This window comes from Raphanus sativus, chromosome 8, assembly GCF_000801105.2.
Source record: "Raphanus sativus cultivar WK10039 chromosome 8, ASM80110v3, whole genome shotgun sequence".
NCBI lineage: Eukaryota > Viridiplantae > Streptophyta > Magnoliopsida > Brassicales > Brassicaceae > Raphanus > Raphanus sativus.
In genome coordinates this window covers 17,179,195-17,202,902 of record NC_079518.1, presented here as the reverse complement: position 1 = coordinate 17,202,902, position 23,708 = coordinate 17,179,195, and the positions used below count along the sequence as shown (strand labels likewise).

The following is a 23,708-nucleotide window of genomic DNA, read 5'->3' as shown; positions in this document are numbered from 1 at the left end:
GTATGTCTTAAATCTGGAATTTCGTAGGATCTTTTGTTGGGCTAAGCTTGAAATAACTTAAGCAATAAGTTATCTATTTCCTACCAAGTTATGGATTAAGGAAATAGGATAAGTCTAAAGTGTTTAGGAGTTATCTAAATACTTATGTTTAGTGAGATTAGGTTTTATAATACCTATATATATGGATGTGTCAAAGTGTGGCACAACATAAAGAGTTTGAGAGTTTTAGAAGCTTAAGGTTTTGAGTAAGTTTCCTTGAGATTAATAAAGAGAGTGATTCTTATTTGAAAGAGTTCTAAGGTTACTGAGTTCGTGATTCAATATTGTGGTATCAGAGCATTAGGTTTGAGAAGAAGCTAACCGAGATACACCATGGGCGACGAGAAGAAAGACGAGATAATACCGAAGTCAAAAGAGAATGGACCATCTTCCATTAAGTGTCCTATGCTAGATTCTGCCAATTACACAGTATGGGCCATCAGGATGAAAGTTGCACTCAAGGCAAATAAAGTATGGGAGGTCATAGAAAAAGAAACCAAGGATGAAGATAAAAATAACATGGCGATTGCCTTACTGTTTCAGTCTATCCAAGGATGAAGATAAAAATAACATGGCGATTGCCTTACTGTTTCAGTCTATTTCAGAGGCGTTAATTCTACAGCTTGGAGAACTTGATACAGCAAAATCTGTGTGGGAAGCCATACAAGCGAGACATGTAGGAGCTGAAAGAGTAAAAGAGGCAAGATTGCAAACACTGATGGCTGAATTTGACAGGATAAAGATGAAAGAATCTGATACAATTGATGTATTTGTGGGAAAGCTTTCGGAGATAACATCAAAGGCTACGGCACTTGGAGAAGTCATCGACGAACCAAAACTTGTGAAACATTTTCTGAAAAGTCTACCACGAAGACGATACATACATATTATTGCAGCACTAGAGCAAGTTCTTGATCTAAATTCCACTAGCTTCGAAGACATAGTTGGGAGAATGAAAGCTTATGAAGAGAGGATTGGAGAAGAAGAAGAGGAAGATGAACAAGATGATCAACGAAAACTTATGTATGCAAATTCAGACTCACGACCATCCTATCAAGATAACTATGGCGGAAACAGAGGACGAGGAAGAGGACAAGGTGGTCGATCACATTGGAGAGGTAGAGGACGCGGTCGTTATGGTTCATGGTATAAACAGGAACGTGATGATTCTAAGATTACATGCTATAGGTGTGATAAATTGAGACATTATGCATCGGATTGTCCTGATAGACTACTGAAGCTTCAAGAAACAATTGAGAAGAAGGAAGAGGATACACAAGAGGCAGATAAGCTTATGCTACATGAGGTAGTTTACTTGAACGAGAAGAAAGTAAAACCAAGCTTACTAGATTTTGATCAGGCTTCAATACACTTGTGGTACCTTGACAATGGAGCCAGCAACCACATGAGTGGGAACCGATTGTTCTTCTTTGAGATGGATGAAACCATCAAGGGAATGGTAAAGTTTGGGGATGATTCGCGCATTGAGATAGAAGGAAAGGCTCCATACGTTTCGTGCTGGAGAATGGTGACAAGAAAGTTCTTGATGGCGTATACTTTATTCCTGGTCTGAAAGCAATATTATAAGTTTAGGACAGGCCACTGAAGCTGGCTGTGAGGTTCGTATGAAGAATGATCATCTACTTCTGTATGATCGAAAGGGAAATCTAGTAGTGAGAACAAAGAGATCAAACAATCGGTTATATAAGGTGATTCTAGAAGTGGAAAGTATCAAATGCTTAAAGATGATAGGATCAGACGAGGCAAGCTTATGGCACTCACGCTTAGGGCATGTCAACGTTGAGACTATGAAGATGATGGCAAACAAGGAACTTGTAGTTGGATTACCCAAGATGGCGACAGGAAAAGAAACTTGTGAATCTTGTATGCGAGGCAAACAAACACGAGCAAGCTTTCCTCAGTCAAGCACATATCGAGCTACACAACCACTTGAGCTAATACACGGAGACCTTTGCGGACCGATCACTCCAACTACACCGGCTGGGAAGAAATATATATTTGTGCTCATTGATGATTACTCTCGCTACATGTGGAGCATTCTGTTAAAAAATAAAAGCGAGGCTTTCGAGAAATTCAAGACATTTAAATCCCAGGCCGAGCAAGAAACAAGAGAGCATATTCAAACTTTCCGGACAGACAGAGGGGGTGAATTTACATCTAAAGAGTTTCAAGGATTCTGCGAGTTGAATGGAATCAAAAGACATCTTACAGCGCCATATTCACCGCAACAAAACGGAGTAGTGGAGCGATGAAACCGAACCTTATTAGAGATGACCAGGAGTATTCTGAAAGCAATGAATCTACCAAATTACTTATGGGGCGAGGCTACAAGACATGCTACCTATCTTATAAACAGAGTGGCAACGAGGTCTCTGACTCCGGCACAAACCCCATACGAAGTGTTACGTGGAAGAAAGCCCAATCTCGGTCACATTCGAGTTTTTGGGTGTATCGGACATGTAAGCACAGAAGCAGTGGGAAGAAGAAAATTAGATGATCGGTCTAAGATGCTAGTCCACCTCGGTACGGAACCGGGTTCTAAAGCATATCGCTTTCTAGATCCAACGAGCCGCAAAATAATCGTTAGCAGAGATGTAGTGTTTGATGAAGATCAAAGCTGGAACTGGAATGGAAAAACAGAGGTTAGCAATGGGGGTACTGGAGGTTCTGGTTTACGTTTCGAGAAGCTTGGCAGTCAAGGAATGATAGGAGACGTGATTATGGATGAATATCAAGATAATAATGATTCTACTCGAGTTATGAGTGGAACCGAGCAACATACAGATGTTGTTGATGAAGAAACAGAGGAGGTAGAAGAAACAGAGGAAATAGAAACAGAGGATGACGAGGAACAACAGTCTGGTCCAAGACGATCGACGAGAACTCGAAGGTTACCTGATTATCTTAATGAATACGTATGTCTGGCAGAGATAGACTGTGAGAGGCTACTAATGTTAATAAATGAAGAACCGTGGGATTTCACCGAGGCTAGAGCACATAAAGAATGGATCATCTCTTGCGAGGACGAGATTGAATCGATAATCAAAAACAAAACGTGGGATTTGGTTGAATTGCCTCTAGGACCAAAGCAATAGGCTTAAAGTGGGTATTTAAAGTCAAGAGAAATCCCGACGGAAGCATAATCAAGTTTAAAGCAAGATTGGTCGCCAAAGGATACGTTCAGAGACACGACATTGATTACGACGAAGTCTTTGCCCCTGTTGCTAGAATAGAAACAATACGGTATATTATAGCTCTTGCGGCCACCAACTGCTGGGAAGTTCATCACCTCGACGTCAAAACCGCGTTTCTCCACGGTGATCTAAAGGAAGTAGTATATGTGAAGCAGCCGAAAGGATTCGAGGTTAAGGGAAAAGAAAACATGGCGTACAAACTCAATAAGGCACTCTACGGGCTCAAGCAGGCTCCGCGTGCTTGGAACATTAAACTCAACGGGATTCTTCATGATCTTGGCTATGTGAAGTGTTCAAAGGAACCATCTCTCTATCGAAGAAAGATAAATGATCAACTACTGATTGTTGCAGTGTATGTAGATGACCTTCTTGTGACAGGTTCTAACTTAGAGATGATATACGAGTTCAAACGAAAGATGGCTGCAAGCTTCGAGATGAGCGACCTTGGGAAACTGACCTACTACCTTGGCATCGAGGTTCTCCAGCATCGTGATGGTATCACTCTATCTCAAGCAAGATATGCGTCTAAAATTCTGGAGGAATCAGGAATGAGTGAATGCAACTTGTGTTACATACCAATGGAACCGAATCTAAAAGTGTCAAAAGGTATGGAGGAGAGACGAGTTAGTGAAAGGGAATATAGACGAAGTATTGGTTGCTTGAGATACCTTCTTCATACACGACCAGACCTTTCTTTTGTGGTCGGTATACTCAGTAGATACATGCATGAACCAAGAGAATCTCATAATGCATTACTTAAACAGGTATTTCGTTACTTGCGTGGAACGTTAAGCTTTGGTTTGTCATATGAGCGAGCAAACGGCAGTATGAGGATTGTTGGGTATAGTGATAGCAGTCACAACTCAGACTCAGATGATGGGAGAAGCACGACAGGTCACATCTTCTATCTAGAAAGGTGTCCTATTACTTGGTGTTCTTCTAAACAGGAAATAGTAGCCCTTTCATCTTGTGAGTCCGAGTTTATGGCAGCTACTGAAGCCGCAAAGCAAGCTATCTGGCTCCAGGATCTCCTTGCCGAAGTAACAGGAAGCAGATGCGAGAAAGTGACCATCCGGATCGATAACAAATCAGCAATAGCACTCACTAAGAATCCAGTGTTTCACGGACGCAGCAAGCATATTCACAAGAGGTTTCACTTTATAAGAGAGTGCGTGGAGAATGAGCAAATAGAAGTGGATCATGTTGCAGGGAGTTTTCAGAAAGCGGATATACTAACGAAGTCGCTTGGAAAACAGAGGTACAGAGAAATGAGAAGCCTCATGGGAGTTTAAGATTTGAAGGTTGAAGATTTCAAGCTTAAGGGGGTGAATGTTGGGCTAAGCTTGAAATAACTTAAGCAATAAGTTATCTATTTCCTACCAAGTTATGGATTAAGGAAATAGGATAAGTCTAAAGTGTTTAGGAGTTATCTAAATACTTATGTTTAGTGAGATTAGGTTTTATAATACCTATATACATGGATGTGTCAAAGTGTGGCACAACATAAGAGTTTGAGAGTTTTAGAAGCTTAAGGTTTTGAGTAAGTTTCCTTGAGATTAATAAAGAGAGTGATTCTTATTTGAAAGAGTTCTAAGGTTACTGAGTTCGTGATTCAATATCTTTTATGTTAAATTCATTTGTTTAAAGGTATAATTCTGAAGCACATGTGATGCAGCGGCATCACTAAGTTTGGCGCCAACATAATACTCGATAAGGAATGATTCAAACCATGTTGCTTTCGGATTTGGTTTTCTGTTTTAGTTCTTTTAAGATAATGATGCTTTAATTCCTTGTTGCTTTAGACTTAAGTTTCCTATTTTCTTTAGGTTTTCGTTTAGATTAGCTATATAAGAAGAACTAGACATCTTGTAATACTCACTTTTGATTTTAATAAACTAGAGAGCTTTAGCTTTTAAACTTGTCTCGATTTGATTAAATTCATCAATATAAGAAGTTTGGTCTCAAGATATTCATACAAATCTCTTGATTGAGCAAAGAACTGTCTCTTGCAACACTTTTGCGAGATTGATCTTTCAAAACCTATCCTTACGCTGCGTCAACATGTTTCTGGATCATGGTGCTCTATTACATTTTCACCAAATCATGATCCATCCATATCTTAAGTCTTAAAAAACTACCATGTTCCATGATTCTAAGATGTGTGATTTTGTTATTTAGACGTAACTGATACTTCGGAAGCTTTTCCTTTGGAAATAGGCATTTCCTGATTTTAAGATGATTCTTTTGGGGAATTGGTTTGGTGTCATAGATTTTAAAGCGAAAGTGGTGCTGCTGGTGCACAATAACCTTTCCGTCGGGTCAAAACCTCTCCGGGCAAAGCTTTGTAACACCCTTATCTTCCAAAGTAAAATAACTAATAAATAATAATTTCAAAATTTCCATTTACTAATCTTCATAAATCGTCTCTAAACATGTAAATCCAATAAATATCCATGGATCGTTTTCTCCATCTTTGTGTTCTCTTTTATCTTGGATCTCTCATCCTAGGTTCTTTGGTGGTAGCACCAATCTGTTCCGGATCTGTTTCTTCTCTCTCTTTTCCTTTCGCAGATCTAAGGCTAAGGTGAGGATTGATGTGATTTCTTCTTCCTTATTTCATTATCGCTTCATAGTAGGAAATTCTAGCTAAACCATTTATACCTACATGTTATCTATATAAAACACATAGTTGTTTGATAAATGAACTATTATATATATATATTGTATATAATGTGTGAACACCGAGATCAACTCATAGGTTGCTAAACTGAATATGGTTGTATGATGAATGAGACTTGTATGCGGTGTTTGCATTGTGTGGGGAATAAGAATGTGTAGGTAGTGTATATGATATAGGGAATGGCTTAAGATCTTTTTTTTTGTCGGTGTGACAGTGCAACGTGTTTGAGACTTCTCCGGTGTTGCATTTTTTCTTGCTGAGTCATGCGAAACAGAATGAGGTGACATGATTATGTGAATGCGATAGCATGTATCGTGCGAGGACCGAATGAGGTGGCGTGATCATGTGAGTGTTGTAGCATTGATCGCATGGGGACCGAACGAGGCGGCGTGGAAGTGTTGTAGCATGGATCACGCGGAGACCGAACGAGGTGGCGTGGTCATGTGAATGTGGTGGCGCTGATTACGTGGGGACCGAACGAGGTGGCGTAATGGCGTGAAAGCGTGGAACTCACGGGGACTGATCGAGATAGTGAGGTTTCACGCGACAACATGAGAAGCGCGGGGACCGATCAAGGTGGCGTAATCTCATGTTGGCATTGTTGGGGTTTATCCTCGTTTCTTGTTGTTTGCTATTGTGTTTACTGGATGTTCTAGGTATAGAGCTTTTGTTATGTTGTGTCGGGTGATGAATTTGGGGCTCTTGAAGCTTCCGTCAATGAGCTTTTGTCGAAATGTTCACTCCTCCTCTTTCCTTTCTATTTCAGATTTAGCTCATGTTGGTGGATTTTTTTTAAAGACGTTTTGGGATTCTAAAGACATATTATTTCGGGCCTTGTGGCTGGAGACAAGTGTTACGAAATCGCTGACCATTTAAGCTATGCTGGGTCGGGGTGTCAACCTTGGTTTTAGGGGCGGCATAAGATCTTTCGGCCATGGTGTTCAAGGATGTGGATGCGCTTCAACCGGTGATAGAAGAAGACGGATAAAGAATAAAGAAGACGACTATGGAGATGCTTCATAAAAAAGTTGCAGTGAAAATTGGAGGTTTTAGCAGTTGTGATGGTGTTCGATCAAAATCGCACGAGTCACTGACTGAGTTAACTCACGTCCTGAATCATGCCACCAGTGTCGGTCCTGAGTTTTGTGGTGCCTAAAGCGCATTAAAATATCATGTCCCTTACAACATTCTATACTATTAAAAGGGAAGCATTCTTGAAAAATCTACTTATACAAGTTATCTGAACTCTTTCATTAACTAACAATATATCTTGGTATACCCTTAATTTGGTTTTGTTTAATTATAATGATAGTATCAATCAATATTGTTACCGTAAAGTGAGGGATCAAATTATGGTAACTCAGCCCCTCTCGTGTGTATTCATATTTATGCAACCCATCCATCTATTTCATTGTTAATTGTGCTAACTCAGCCCCCTCATCTACTTTTTGTTAAAATGAAGTACATACCCGATCAAGTACGATATATATATATATAGTATTTTCATGATGGACCATCTAATTATTCAATCATCCAATTAAAAATATGGTTAAAATTTTATTTTAAAAGAATTCTATTATTACCCTTAATTTTAATGTATACACTATATTTTATGATCATCATCTACTATATTTAGATATATATCTATACTATTAAAACAAATGACTGTTTATGAATCTGCCCCTAAAATTTCTAAGTAATTACAAAAATTATTTGTACATTTTTTCTAGCATTATTTGCAACCAATCCAAAATCATTATTTTGCAATTACATTAAAAAGTATTTAATATAATTCAGTTCTTACTCTTTTTGTAAATTTTGTTTCCTAAATATTTGCACCATATCTTTCTTGAATTCATATGCATTTAAAATGTTACTTGAAAATACTACTGGTTTCATATTACACCAATTCATAGATTTCTTATTTTGTTATCACTTGTCAGCAAGATTTTCTACAAATACATCTTATTCTATTAAAACAGAAGTACAAAATTAGATTGACCCTTAGTTTTTCACTATATTTACATTGTCATGCCACTGAAGTATTAAATGAAGCTATATTTAAGTATGATTGTTTTTTCCTAATTTAAATAATAGATTTAAGCATTTAATGTTTTTTCCTAATTTAAATAATAGATTTCCTTAACAAAATCCTAACCAAATATATTCCTTATATATTTCATACTAAAATATTAAATATTTTTAATATATTTAGTAATAAATAATAAAATAAAAAATCACATATCATAATCAATTATATAACATATAAATAAAATATATTTTATATATTATTAGCATAATACTTCCTATATAAGTCCAATTAGTTATAAATATAAGATTTGTTTATATGATACACTGTAATATAATAGACGATTAAATCACAAAATATAATTATTTAAGAGTAATAAATAAAATTGTTGTGTTTTAAAATGTTATATTAAAAATTATGTAATACATTTTAATTTACAAATATATATAGTATACCCTTAGTACAGAGAAAAAAATTAAAGTGAAAGAAGATATTTATACGTTCACAGGTCAAACTCTAGAAATAAACAAAAACAGAGCAACATTATTTTTCTTTAACAAATTTATTTTAATAGAAATTATAGTTCTAAATATGGTTATATATTTTATGTATTTATAATTTTATTTTCTTTCTTTCTGAGGGATGCTAAGATATTTGAATTAGAAAAAAATATGACCAACCTCTATATTATTTTAATTAGGAAATATCAGAATATTTTATTAAAAATTAATTTTAATTTTTATTATAACTGCAAAGATTACTTTCCAATCAATTTATATCTAAATATTATAAATACATTATTTAACAATAAAAATTAAAAACATAAAATAAATATATGCCCGGTCGGACGGGTCAAGATCTAGTTAGTGTTTATAATTAGAGAAATTTGGAAAAAGAAGATACTTTCATCTTGGATTTGTCACTTTAAGATTTCTATAACATATTTTAGGAAAATAAGATTTTGATTTCCTTTAAATAGCATACTACCCTTAATTTATCAATTAAGTTGGATTATAATTTATAATTTTTGTAATTGATTTTAAATGTTAAAATAGTAAAATTAAAAAATAATGGGCTTATTGCAAAAGTGACTCAAAACTTGAAGTCAAACAGAAAACTAACATTTTCTTTTGACTCATTTTTTTTTGAGTTCTTAACCCCACATCTGCATTTTATCTACGAAAATGCCATTAACCCTTTTTTTTCTTTTCGAAAATGGCTTCTTTACTGTCTCAACCTCATTTTCTTCAAGTATTTACAATATTGCCACTGCCATGAATAGTGGGAACAACCTTGTACGAACTGTTTGGAGCTTTTAATGCCCTTTAATGCACGTAAATCTCTTTACACTCTCTCTGTTTCAATTGTTATGAACTAAAAACAACATTTCTTTCACTTTCTCTCCATATTCATCCAAAAAACTGAAGCTTTTGATTCAAAATATGGGCGATGGTTGACAGAGCCATATTTCTTTCGTTTTGACTTACGGTTGCTTTCGTTTGAGTTTCTGGGTGGTTGGAGAAGACCCTGTGTGCAAACGAAGTCATCTCACCTAGTTTAAGGTACGAATTTGAATTTTTTTCAAAATATGTTCGCGTAGAAGACTTACAAGTAAGTCATCTGTATGTAGAAGACTTACTGATGAGTCTTCTGGTCAAACGGACGACTTAAACTAAGTCGTCCAGCTTTGTTTGTTGAAAAAAAACACTCCAGACGACTTATATATAAGTCGTCTACGAGAAACAGGCTAGTTTTGCATTTGACCGAATCGTGTCAGATCTTTGACTATTTCTGGACGACTTATAATTCAGTCGTCTCTGGGAAAGTTAAAATTTCAATATTTTATTAAACTAGACGACTTACGTGTAAGTCGTCTTAGGTTAGTTTTGTAGTTGAAAAATAAAACTTCATAATTTAACTTTTACCAGACGACATAATATAAAGTCGTCCCGTCAGAAGACTTAATTTAAAGTCGTCCGGGGAAAGCAAAGTCGTCCAGAATTTTTCCCAATTTTCTGGTCAAACCTTGCTTATCCCGGACGACCTTAAATTAAGTCGTCTAGCTGGACGACTTTTAGTTAAGTCGTCTGGAGAAAGTTAAATTTCAAGTTTAATTTTTCAATTACAAAACTAACCTAGGACGACTTACACGTAAGTCGTCTAGTTTGAATAAAATATTGAAATTTTTACTTTCCAGAGACGACTGAATTATAAGTCGTCCAGAAATAGTCAAAGATCTGACACGATTCGGTCAAATGCAAAACTAGCCCGTTTTTCGTAGACGACTTATTTATAAGTCGTCTGAAATTTTTTTTTAACAAACAAAGCCGGACGACTTAGAACTAAGTCGTCCCTTTTAATTTTCAATTGCAAAAGTGACCTCTTTAGACGACTTACCTTTAAGTCTTCTGGACGACTTAAATCTAAGTCGTCTGCGATAATGTTTATTGAACTTCTTCATTTTCTCTATGTTTACTAATGTGTTTTATTTTGAATATTTGCAGATGATTTTTAAGTTACATGCAGTGTATGGAGAATGGTTGTTGAGAGATTTCCGTTGGGATTTTGTGGTTGATGATCTCAAAGGAGCAAGATTGTTTTTATTGAATGAAGATTCAACACATGCAGAACTTGTTGCAATGGCTCAAGAAGATTATAACCTGGACATGAGATCAGTGACTGTGGAGATTAGCTACTCATTACCAGCAGAAATGATGATGACTCCAGGCAGTCCTCCCATTCATGTTACAAGTGATAGACAAGTTCGAAACTTGCTTGAGATACTCAAAACGCATAGAGTATGTCTTTGTGTATCAAGCCGCAGCAAGGTGGAAACGGTTTCAGAGAAAAGAGAAGAAGCTGGTGAATGGGAAGAAGATGTTGGTGATAATGATGAAGCTGGTGAATGGGAAGAAGATGTTGGTGATAATGATGAAGCTGATGAATGTTTTGAAGATGTTGGTGATAATGAGTCTGTTGAAGATGAAAATCAAGATGGGGAGGAGGAAAATGGGGAGGAGGAAAATGGGGAGGAGGATGCTGATAACACTATTGTTGGTGCAACGGATCAGAATGGTGGGGATTACAGTCTTTATGGAAAGGTTCTAGATGAGGAGGAGGAAGATGATGATAATATTTGTTTTGAAGAAATTGAAAATACATATGCTAAGACAAATGCTATTGAAGGAGGAAAATCGGATTGTACCAGCATCTATATCAACCAGAGTTTTGTTAGCAAGGATGCACTGCTTTCATAGCTGCGGTTGACAGCAGTGAGGGGTATGTTTTCTTTCAGAATATACAAATCAACAAAAACTCTCCTTGTGGCAATATGTCGGGTTAGCGGTTGTGGATGGAAGATCAGAGCGAGTGTGAAACATGGGCCAAACACGTTTTGGGTAACAAAGTATGTGGAAAAACATTTATGCTCAATTGGAGACCGAATCGCTCAGCGGAGACACTGTACACCAAAGTATGTTGGTAGTCTTTTCATTGATCGTGTTGGGATCATTGATGGGATAACTCCACAGCATATCACTGATGCAATGAAGAACATGTTTGGCATGACGCTTGATTACACCACTTCATACAGAGCACTGTTATATGCACAGAAATTGGTGAGAGGATCAGCAGAAGAAGGGTATTCGCGTCTGCCTTCATATCTCGAGCAAATCTCCATTGCAAATCCTGATTCTATCACGGCTATAGAACTTGATTCTAAGAAAAGATTTAAGTATCTATTTCTCTCTTTTGGAGCTTCTATCAAAGGTTTTAAGTATCAGAGAAGGGTCATTGTGGTGGATGGAACTCACCTAAGTGGAAAGTATGGAGGTGTTATGTTAGTTGCAGCCGCACAAGATGGCAATTTTCAGATATTCCCATTGGCTTTTGGGATCGTGGATGCTGAAGATGAACCTTCTTGGGAATGGTTTTTCACAAAATTGGCTAGTTGTATATCTCATGACAAGCCTCTGGTGATAGTCTCTGACCGGCACGCGGCCATTAAAAGTGCATGTGAGAAGGTGTTTCCTTGGGCAACCCGAGGAATATGTTATTATCACCTTCAAGATAACATTGTCAAAAAGTTTAAAGGGAAACATCTCATGTACTTGGTGAAAGGGGCTGCTTATGCGCACACGGTTTACGATTTTGACCGGTACATGGCTGAGATACGGAGTGCAAACCCGGAACTTGCAACGTATTTGGAGAAGGCCGACGCCAGGCTATGGTCAAGGGTTTATTGTAAGGGGAACATGTTCAACATAAAAACAAGCAACATCGCTGAATCTATTAATTCCGCACTGAAGCGAGCAAGAGGATTTCCGATTCCGTTCCTGCTGGAGTTCATAAGGCATAAGTTAGGAAAATGGTATTGGAAAAGGAGACAAGATGCTTTGAGTCTCCCAACTGAACATAGCCGGGGTGTTGAATACTTGCTTGCTGCTCGATCAGAGATAGCGGATACGATGACGGTCGAACCAATTGATGGATGGCGTTTCTTTGTCAAAGGTGGCAAAATGGACTGTGTGGTTGATTTGGAACATGTAAAGTGTGATTGTGGTGTCTATGGAGTGGAGAAAATACCTTGCTCTCATGCTATAGCAGCTGGAACACATGCTGGTGTGCATATCGACACACTTGTATGTCCACTTTACTCAAAGAATCATCTGTATGCAGGATACTCAGAGAATATATATCCTATCGTGTCACAACATATTGAGGAACGAGAATGCTTTCCTCCAAACGTAAAGCGTGGTCCGGGGAGACAGAAGAAATCAAGATGGCAATCTTGGTTGGAGCTATCTAGGATGAGAGGACACAAACTCAGGAAGAAACACAGGGCACTGAGATGCTCAAACTGCAAGGAAACTGGCCATACGAAACCACAATGTACACAACCAGTTGACTAGTTGTCCAGACGACCTAAATTTAAGTCGTCCAGTCTTCATTACCCGTCCAGACGACTAATTTCTAAGTCGTCCAGTGTTTCGTCTACCAGATAACCTTTTACTAAGTCTTCTACTAAGTCGTCCAGTGTGTTTTATTTTTAGACTACCTTCTACTATCCCTTCAAGTGTATTTTTTTAGACGACCTTTTACGAAGTCGTCCAGTGTATTTTATTTTTAGACTACCTTCTACTATTTTTAGACTACCTTATTTGTAAGTCGTCCAAACCTTCCAGACGACTTATTTGTAAGTCGTCCAGCTGGAAAACCTTCCAGACGACTTATTTGTAAGTCGTCCAGCTGGAAAACCTTCCAGACGACTTATTTGTAAGTCGTCCAGCTGGAAAACCTTACACAAGTTAGAAAATCTATACAAGTTAGAAAATCTATACAAGTTAGAAAATCAAATAAATCATACATGCCCACAAACATACAAATAGATTTGTGTATACAAATAGTTCAAATATACAAATAGATTTGTGTATACAAATAGTTAAAATATACAAATAGATTTGTGTATCTATACAAGTTAGAAAATCTATACAAGTTAGATTTGTGTATCTAATCATACATGCCCACAAACATACCACCATCCTCATTATCTTTCAAATGCTGATCAACAAGCTCCGTCCATATAACCACAGCCATATTATCCCTCATAGTCTTCGCATTGGACCTAGCAAAGTCTTTAGGGCTAAAGGGGACCCCAAGAGTATGACATTCAATGTACTTTACAGCGTACACGCCACAATCACCATTGTTGGCTGTGGGTACATCTTTCAGCAGTCTCTCATATGTGTATCGCTCCAACCCATGCATCTGGTCTCCGCACTCAACAAGCAGATAAGGGACCATCTCGAGAAAAGGCTCCATTATCTCATCCCATTTTTCTGGTATGGTAGATGAAGGTATGCTGTCCCAGACGACTATGTGCCTCTTAGGGATCGATATCCAAATAGCAACCCAATGTTTGTTGTCCAAGTTCAGTGGCGCATAGATATCATCAATGTCCTCCCTCCACTTCTTGTTTGATTGGCAAAATGAAGGCATTGATCCGTCATACAAACTCGCCGCCCCACTAGGTAGCATTCTTCCTAAACCATTGTGATCAGACGATGATGCTTTGAAGAACAAATACTGTTCTCTCAAAGACTGGGTAAAGTTGTGATCCAGGAAGCACATTCGCTCGCTCCGGAAACATTGTGGGTTCTCCTAATACCTCTGTCTCAGCACATTCATCCAAGCATCTATATGCTGCATATAAAATAATACAAGTTAGAACCTTCCAGACGACTTATATATTTACAAATCTATACAAAGACAAGTTACCAGACGACTTAAAGATAAGCAGAAGACTTACTACGTCTTCCAGCCATGCTTTGGGTGTCCGGAGTTTTTGATACCACCAAGTTGGTGATGTACGTGGTTTGTCCTCTTGCTTAGTGAAATAATCACTGCAAACAAAAAAACAATCAGTTTTGGTAGACTAAATCAAGCTATTATGGGTAAAGCAATCACTTACGGATCAGTTTTCAACCAATCAGCGAGCTCCTTCATCTTAGGTCTGTTTAGTGTGGGAAATGGATTATACTTTCCCACTCTAAGGAGTTTCCTTCTCTCTGCCGTATAAGGAGATATCTGCGTGGGAGCAGGTTTCTTCGTTCGTTCACTCCTTGCACGCACAGAAGCAGTGGGAGCTGTTTTGTCCAATACAACCAGGCTCGGTTCTGAAACTGGAACGCTTGGATCGGTGGAAGCGAAGCTCGGTTGTTGATCGTTGGAAGCGAAGCTCGGTTGGTCAGTGGAAGTGAGAGGAACAATCTCTTTGGAGGTGACACCATCTGCTTTATCCTCCGGCAAGATCTTATATACCGAGATCGCCTCATCTGTTGTATCCTCCGGCAACAATCTCTGCAATAAAAGTTGCAAGTTAACCCTGGACGACTTAAATAAAAGTTGTCTGGACGACTAGTTGACCCTGGACGACTTAAATAAAAGTTGTCTGGACAACTAGAAGACCCTGGACGACTTAATTCTTGTTGGGAGAGGATTTGATACTAACCTCTTTGGGCAGAGGAGAAGGCTGTTTCTTTTGAGGAGAAGGCTTTGCCTTTTGAGGAGTAGGCTGTTTCGTTTGAGGAGCAGGCTGTTTCGTTTGAGGAGCAGGCTGTTTCGTTTGAGGAGCAGGCTGTTTCGTTTGAGGAGCAGGCTGTTTCGTTTGAGGAGTAGGCTTTGCCTTTTGAGGAGTAGGCTTTGCCTTTTGAGGAGCAGGTTGTCTGGTGGGAGGAGTAGGATGATTGGTTTGAAGTGTAGGCTGATCCTTTTGAGGAGTAGTCTGTTTGTTACTAACCCCGATTTCTGGGGCTTGAGGGGTAGGCTGTTTGTTACTAACCCCGGTTTCTTTGGCTTGAGGGGTAGCCTGATTGGTGACACCAACCTTCTTCTCCACAGCTTCCAATCTATCGGACATCTTCCTAATCTCCCTGATGCACTTCTTAAACCCATCTTTCATCATGTCACCTAAGCCACTTCTTAAGTCCTTGAACATATTTTCTAACTCCTCTCTGGTCACCCAACTAGCCTCTTCTCTAGCCTCTTCTGTAGCCTCTTCTCTAGCCTTTTTAGGAGCCTCTTTAGGAGCCTCTTTAGGAGCCTCTTTACGAGCTTTCTTCCGAGGTCTCTGATTGTCTTCCTCCTCCTCCTCCACCTCCACCACAACCATCTCTTTGGCTCTTTTCGATGGAGTCACAAACTTAGGTTTTGTACCAGTGACATCATACATGACTTTAATGATGTTCTCCGCGGGCACGTCCTCAACCTCAGAGTCCCATTTTGGCCACATTTCACTAATGTCCTTCTCAACAAAGTTGATCACGCGGGTCTGCAGTAAATAGAAGAAGAATCGAGTTAGATATTTGAAACAAAATACTAAATAGACGACTTAATTATAAGTCGTCAACTAAGTCGTCCAGCTGGACGACCTTCCAGACGACTTATTATAAGTCGTCTACTAAGTCGTCCAGCTGGACGACCTTCCAGACGACTTATAATAAGTCGTCTACTAAGTCGTCTACTAAGTCGTCCAGCTGGAAGACCTTCCAGACGACTTATAATAAGTCGTCTACTAAGTCGTCCAGCTGAAAGACTTTCCAGACAACTTAATTAAGTGAAGATGGAAAGGTACTGATAGACCCCGGCCCAAGGATCAGTACATGGAACCGGCTCAGCATGGAGTTCAGGACGTCCAGATCAGTTCAGCCGAGGTTCATCCATCCGTCCGCACCAGACAGACAGACCAAGCCGTGTACCGGATCGACCCGCGTACACCCGGGAAGGACCTTAGGCCGGATCCACGACCAGACGATGGAATTGATCGACCCACATCACTTCTTTCCCGACCCATTCATCATTCTAGGACTGACAGTCAAGCCAGAATCCATGATCATCGTGATCAACACCCGGATCATCGTGATCATCGTGATCAACACCCGGATCATCGTGATCATCACCTGGATCATCGTGATCATCACCCGGATCATCGTGATCACCACCCGGATCATCGTGATCATCACCCGGATCATGCTGATCACGACCTTTCCGACCACTTTAATGATTTCATGATGATCGATGCTTCCAACTTCTCCAAAAGAATGTTTCTTAAGCTCTCTGAAGATTTGGGTCAAGAAAAGTTGCCATCCGTTCATGAAGGTTCACTGAACAGCCCGCGGACAGCCCTTCGTACGTCCTGGTCCATACCGTGATGAACTTGATCAACACAGCAAGGTTCATTGAACCTGGACAGAATAATTTGAAGGGTTCAAGGCCAGTCAAACTCAATTTTCGTGCCTTGACCAGATCTGGTCAAGTTTGCATTTTCTATGTATTGTTTTCATTTTTTTTATTTCTCTTTGACTCAAAGTACTATAAAATGTAACTCTTTGTCATTGCAATGCCATCAACGAATTTTATTCTTCTTTTTGAGTTTTTACTCTCTGTTCTTTGTTTAGAACATTTCTAGTCTCTTGGTGAGGTTATCTCCAAGTTTCGATCCTTCCTTTGTTGGACCGGTGCGTCACATCCGGCAACATTTGAAGTCTGGTAGTATCATTGGGCCTTTCCGCATCCCATTGTGTCACCATTCATCCCAGCAGTTCTCTATCCTTCCGGATCAGAGTCCATATCAACCTTACCGAAAGAGTGATCCCGATTTTGGTTCTATCAAGTGGTATCAGAGCCACTCTTCCGGTAACTCTATTTCTATCCATTTTCTCATCTCTCCATTTCTTCTAAACACTTCTTCATCTATCTATCTTGAACCCGGACCCCTCACTACCCCCATAAAAAAAAAAAAAAAAAAAATAAGATCTAAGTTTATGCTGTAAAAAAAAAAAAAAAGAAAAGATTATAAAAAAAAAAAGGATTCAAAGTTTGATTGTTTGTGGTGAGGTGGTGGAAGAGAAAGCCTGCTGGCCGAAGAGAAATCCGGCCTTTGAGGTGGTTAAGGCGGGTTCCCCTTTAAATCTCTTATCTTTCTATCTTAAACACTTTGATCTTGCTTGGATTTGCCTATTGGGCTTCTTGATATGTTCTCTTAGAACCTTGAGAAGAAACTCTTGTGTGACCATAAAACTTGAGAGAAACACTTGAGTGGGTGAGATTAAACACTTGAGAGAGTGAGGAATTTTATCTACTAACTTTTGTGTTGAGATTTTCAGGTTACAATGTTTGGTCTTCACCGGAGAAGTAGCAAGGAGAAGTCTCCACGACCATCTGTCTCTCAAACTCCACTTAAATATTCTTTGAACAATTTTGATGAGTTTGTTAGTGTGCAGGAAAAGCCAAAGAGGAGGAGCAAGGAACAAGTCAAATCGTCCAAAGGAGAATCTGTTCCAAAAAGGCGATCTTTTCAGTTTGATGTCCAAGAGATCTGTGACAACTTTGAGAAGGGAATGATGAAAGCGCTCAAGGACATCAACCAGGTCCATAAGGAGAGCACATCCACACGTGCACCTGTAGCTGAGCCATCCTTGTTCATCAGTAAGAAAACTCAAGGTGAATCTGAAAACCATTTTGAAAAGCTTAAAGATTTTTCAGATTCTTTACCCATTTATGATGAATCTGATGAAGAGCTAATTGAAAGCTTGATCACTTGTGAGGATAAATGTGATGATCTTCCTTCTCTTGAACCTGAGTTTGTGTTTGAGAATGAGCAAGCTAATGTAGAACTAACTGTTTTGCAACCGGAGCTTCCGAGTAGTTTTGTTTTGTCTCCACAGGTTTTTGAGGAAGAACCATTCAACCATCCACATCATGGACGACTTCCTGGCACTAGGACACCTTTGGATGATGATCTAGGTCCTATCTTTGATGAGGAGGACGAACTTGGTCCAGTCTTTGATGAGGAAGCAACAAGCATCACATCCATAGCTATGGAGAGTCATCTATGCTTTGATCCCGGCACATCTCCACTCCCTTTGTCTCCTGATTTTCAAAAGCACTGTGAGAACTCTGATTTGCTTAATTCTCTGCCTGACATGTTTGTCAAGATTAGTTCTCATGATGTGACTCGTTTTGGTCTTGACAAGATGAAAGAATTTTGTGTTTCAAAATCTGTTTTTGAAAACATAATTAATTCTTTTGAAAATTTTAAACCTGATGAACTTCTTGATCAACAATGTTTTCAAAATGTCAATGGCATCAATTCTGGAATCATTTTGAGCTTTGATCAGTTCTTGGAACACAACAAAGGTTTTCATTCTCTTGAAAAGTCATTTGATCATAGTTTGCAACAAACCGATTTCTGTGCTAGAAACTCTTTTGATTCGTTTGTTTTCAAAGGAAATGAATTTGATCTGAGTTCTTATATTCATGCACTGATCACTGATAATTTATTTGCATCCTCTTGTGCCTTGGACGGAATTTTGGTTAAGAAGTTGTTGGAACATGAATCACTTAGAACTGAAAATAATTTTTGTGATCTTGATTCTTGTGATTATGTTTTGCAGCCTGATCTTGTGTGTTTTAAGACTGATAAAACTTGGCATCTTTTGAGATCATCTCGTGATCATTGTGTTGTTTTGAGCCTTGATGATATTTTTGTTTACAACACATTCTTTGATAAGTGTCTCAAGTCTTTGATAAATGTTTCTCAATCTGAACTTAAGCTTGTGTGTTCAGATGTTGAGCAGGATATGCACGTTCTGAAAATGTCTAATATTGTTGCATGTCTTGAGAAAATTTTGGTTTGTAATATCTACTTTGATGAGCATCTTGAAAGGCTGAAATGTGTGCTACTTGTTCTTGGAAAAGATATCTTGAGTTTTGATTTGAACAAGTATTTCTCTTGCACATATGATCCTGGTCTTTTAGTGTTTGTTTTGAGTATCCAGGAAAGACAGGTTCAGCCTCTGAATGAAAGCATTGATCGTGCCCAACAGCCTGAGTTTTGGAGAAGCATTGTTGTCCAAACCGGCTACCTTGGAGATGCCAGCGACAGAGGTTCAGTCCACGAAGGGTATCTCGACTTTCAGAAGGTCTTTTGTCATGAAACCAATTTTCCTGGAAGGCTAACTCACCAAGGATTCTCTGAGGCTTGGAATCACTTGAAAAGCTTCGCGGATGAAGGAGATATGAATATTTCAAATCGGAGGTTCTCCAGCCCATCTATCCGCGAGTACAAGATTTCTAAAGGAGATTCATGCCCAAGAAGGGAACGACCTGAGCCTAAACCGATCCTCCATGAACCAAAGGTGTCTCCACAGTCCACCTCCTGTCCAAACCAAAAGCACTGTAAGGATCATGAGTTGATTGTCTCTGCTCTTCATGAAAATGTTTTGAAACCGAAAATTTCTAAGCAAAAACAAGTCTTTACTTGGTTGAAAAACATTTTGCTTAAACCTTTTCATGAATTATTTTCATTGAGCTGTGGTTTGAAAGAGATTTGGTGTAGGAACAAGCATGAACCGAAATTGCTTAGGCCAAAGAATTCTTTTGATTTCGTTCATGATGAGAATTTTACAAATTTGGCATTATCTCATTCTTTTCCTAGCAGTTTCACACCTTGGCCTGATTTTGAATTTGATAAACCGATTTTTGGCACTCAGTTTACTTGCTTGATGCTTGCCCACGTGCTTGATGATTATCCTAAGAGCTTGGATCCTGTTTTTGATGTCTTAAGGATAGAGAAACCCTTTGATTATTTCTTTGTCAGATTTGATGTGGTTTCTCTAGTTGTTTTGGATGAACAGGATAAGCATGATCAGTTTCAAAGGAGAGCAAGCAATGATGGATGCCAAAGGACTTAGACTTACTTGATGAAAAGGACTTCTAAACTCCAAGGAAGTTTCTGTCCAAACTTTTCATTCACTGATTTTTCTTTGAACTTTAATTCCTCTGAATCTGATTTATTTCCTTTTGATACAGGTACAATCGATTTGAGGACAAATCCTTTTGAAGAGGGAGGGAATGATAGACCCCGGCCCAAGGATCAGTACATGGAACCGGCTCAGCATGGAGTTCAGGACGTCCAGATCAGTTCAGCCGAGGTTCATCCATCCGTCCGCACCAGACAGACAGACCAAGCCGTGTACCGGATCGACCCGCGTACACCCGGGAAGGACCTTAGGCCGGATCCACGACCAGACGATGGAATTGATCGACCCACATCACTTCTTTCCCGACCCATTCATCATTCTAGGACTGACAGTCAAGCCAGAATCCATGATCATCGTGATCAACACCCGGATCATCGTGATCATCGTGATCAACACCCGGATCATCGTGATCATCACCTGGATCATCGTGATCATCACCCGGATCATCGTGATCACCACCCGGATCATCGTGATCATCACCCGGATCATGCTGATCACGACCTTTCCGACCACTTTAATGATTTCATGATGATCGATGCTTCCAACTTCTCCAAAAGAATGTTTCTTAAGCTCTCTGAAGATTTGGGTCAAGAAAAGTTGCCATCCGTTCATGAAGGTTCACTGAACAGCCCGCGGACAGCCCTTCGTACGTCCTGGTCCATACCGTGATGAACTTGATCAACACAGCAAGGTTCATTGAACCTGGACAGAATAATTTGAAGGGTTCAAGGCCAGTCAAACTCAATTTTCGTGCCTTGACCAGATCTGGTCAAGTTTGCATTTTCTATGTATTGTTTTCATCATTTTCTTTTATTTCTCTTTGACTCAAAGTACTATAAAATGTAACTCTTTGTCATTGCAATGCCATCAACGAATTTTCTTCTTCTTTTTGAGTTTTTACTCTCTGTTCTTTGTTTAGAACATTTCTAGTCTCTTGGTGAGGTTATCTCCAAGTTTCGATCCTTCCTTTGTTGGACCGGTGCGTCACATCCGACAACATTTGAAGTCTGGTAGTATCATTGGGCCTTTCCGCATCCCATTGTGTCACCATTCATCCCAGCAGTTCTCTATCCTTCCGGATCAGAGTCCATATCAACCTTACCGAAAGAGTGATCCCGATTTTGGTTCTATCAGGTACCTGACTCAAGATAGCAGCTTTCATGAATCTGCGGCCTCTGCTGCCCTCGTAAGCCAGAATCGGTGGAGACGAACTGTTTGCTCTGGGTAGACCAATACTAGCACCCAATCCCGGAATAGCTGTGTACGCCCAGACCTGAAGAACTTGTATAAACCCATCCACGGTGTAACAGCCAGTAATATCTTTGTTCCACAAAGAGTCCATCAGCACCTTAAACGCGACTCTCCCCAAGGATAATTCTCAAACCGTTCTAAATCCATCACTAGCCTTGCCAGAGTAGCTCGTGTAGCGGTTGAGAACTTTCTCCCTTCAATGAATCCAGTGAAGATGGAAAGGTACGCGAGTCGCTTGCGATCTTCCCTGGACCAATCCCCGCATCTCTTCAGTGCTGCTATTATCTGATCAGTAGTTGGCCCAGCTTCCAGATGAACTCCCATCATCCCCCAGAAAGAAACCATCTCTGGGGTAACTTCACATTCTGGTGTCTCAAGGTCCTCGATGTACTCGCAGTTTAGACCAGTGATGTTTTCAAACTCTAACAGTGAAAATCTCGCAGGTTCTGGACCAACGAGACACCACATCTCGTACTTCTTCTTAATGTCCAGCTTTAAACAGAGCAAGTAGTGAACCAGCCTTGAAGCCCAACCAAATCCCTGCTCCTTGAACTTGATGAAAACTCCAAATCTCGACTCCTTGAGCTCTTCAAATTCAGCATCAGTGAGAGCTTCCCTAAGAGCAGTATGCAACTTCGTGTTATCCGTATGATACGAAATGCTATTGTGGGGTTCTGGCTCTTCCCCTAATGTGTATAACCTACGGGGGAGTTCTGGAATATCCATCCTTTTTGTCTGCAAAATAATCAAAGACAACAATAGAAGTCAGAACATAAGCTAAATCAATCACGCCTTAATTGTTACTCCAGACGACTTAGTAGACGACTTAAATATAAGTCGTCTAGAAAGTCGTCCAACTGGACGACTTAGTTGACGACTTATATTTAAGTCGTCTGGAAAGTCTTCCAAATGGACGTACTAAGTCGTCCAGGTTGAAGACTTTCCAGACGACTTACTTACAAGTCTTCCAGTAGAAAAATTTCAAGCGGACCTGATTAGTCGCAGAAGGAGTTGGAGTACTCGTCATTGTGGTTATAGATCTGAAAAAATAAACGTGAAACGGTGAGAATGAGTAAATTGAAAGAGACAACGTTTTATGTTCATCTTTTCCACGAGTTTGATGACTTACCGGCGTTAGGGTTTACAGAGAAACGGCGCTACGGTTTACAGAGAAGAAGCGGCGGCGCTAGGGTTTTGAAGAAGCGGCGGTGCTAGCTAGTGTTTAGAGGAAGCGGCGGTGAGAACGTTGGTGAGCACGGTGGCGAGGGCGACGGTTTGTTCGGAAATAGTGGAAGTGGGGGCGCTAGGGTTTAGAGGAATCGGCGGCGCTAGGGTTAGAAGAAGCTGCTGCGACAACGGTGAGAATGAAGTGAGATAGATAGCCGACGTTGAGAACGATGGTTGTTCGGAAATAGTGGGAATTCGAATCGCCTTTGATATCGCCGGTGAGAGAGAACTGTTAGGGTTTCTGAATTTCGCGGAAAATGAAAAAAAAAAATCACCTTATATATTGGGTAAATAATCCGGTTAGCTTTAAAAGTACATTGGTAAACTTTAAGGTTTGGTCCGGTTTAGACGACTTATTCTGGCTGATAATGTACATCAGACGACCTAATATTTAGTCGTCTGGGAACAGAAGACTAAATATTAAGTCGTCCAATACCCTAAAATGAACCCCTAAACTAAAATGACTAAATTAACTTACTAACCACGTTATAAAATCAAATTATACTTCAATAGTGTTTACTATACACAGAAATGAACACGCCTAGGTAATTTTAAAAATTTTCAAAAAACGGTTTTAATGCTTTCCAAAATCTAACCCTAAGAACACATACAATACTACAACATATGTTGATGAAACATAAACTAAAGAATATCATGACTCACTACTTTCACTCATCTGGGCTGAAAACAATTGAAATTTGTTATATATTAATTTATATCTCTTAAGACATATGTTAATTACATAATTCCAATTTTTCACTTATCAAAATATTTTTTACAAAATTTTTAAATTATGTTTAAGAATAATTGTCCAGACGACTTAACTTAAAGTCGTCTGGACGACTTATTTTCAAGTCGTCTGTTTACAGACGACTTGCGAGGGGTAGAAACGTAAAAAAAAATCCGTTTTTTTGTTTGTTTACAAGGAGATAGTTGTAATTTCAATA

The 23,708-nt window shown here is 39.2% G+C and overlaps 2 protein-coding genes across 2 annotated transcripts; one reads left to right on the top strand and one right to left on the bottom strand.

The window, feature by feature from the left end:
• The first annotated feature begins 610 nt into the window (after window positions 1-610).
• LOC130499012 (uncharacterized) lies at window positions 611-1,612 on the top strand. Its single transcript, XM_056992897.1, has one exon. The coding sequence runs from the start codon at window positions 611-613 to the stop codon at window positions 1,610-1,612; it is 1,002 nt and encodes a 333-aa protein (XP_056848877.1).
• A 12,401-nt stretch (window positions 1,613-14,013) lies between these two features.
• On the bottom strand, window positions 14,014-15,632 carry LOC130498423 (extensin-like). Its single transcript, XM_056991779.1, has 2 exons — window positions 14,433-15,632; window positions 14,014-14,364 (listed from the first exon to the last, which is right to left on the bottom strand). Exon 1 carries the CDS (start codon window positions 15,630-15,632, stop codon window positions 14,940-14,942), a length of 693 nt encoding a protein of 230 aa, XP_056847759.1. The 3' UTR covers window positions 14,014-14,364; window positions 14,433-14,939.
• Between the last annotated feature and the right edge of the window lie 8,076 nt (window positions 15,633-23,708).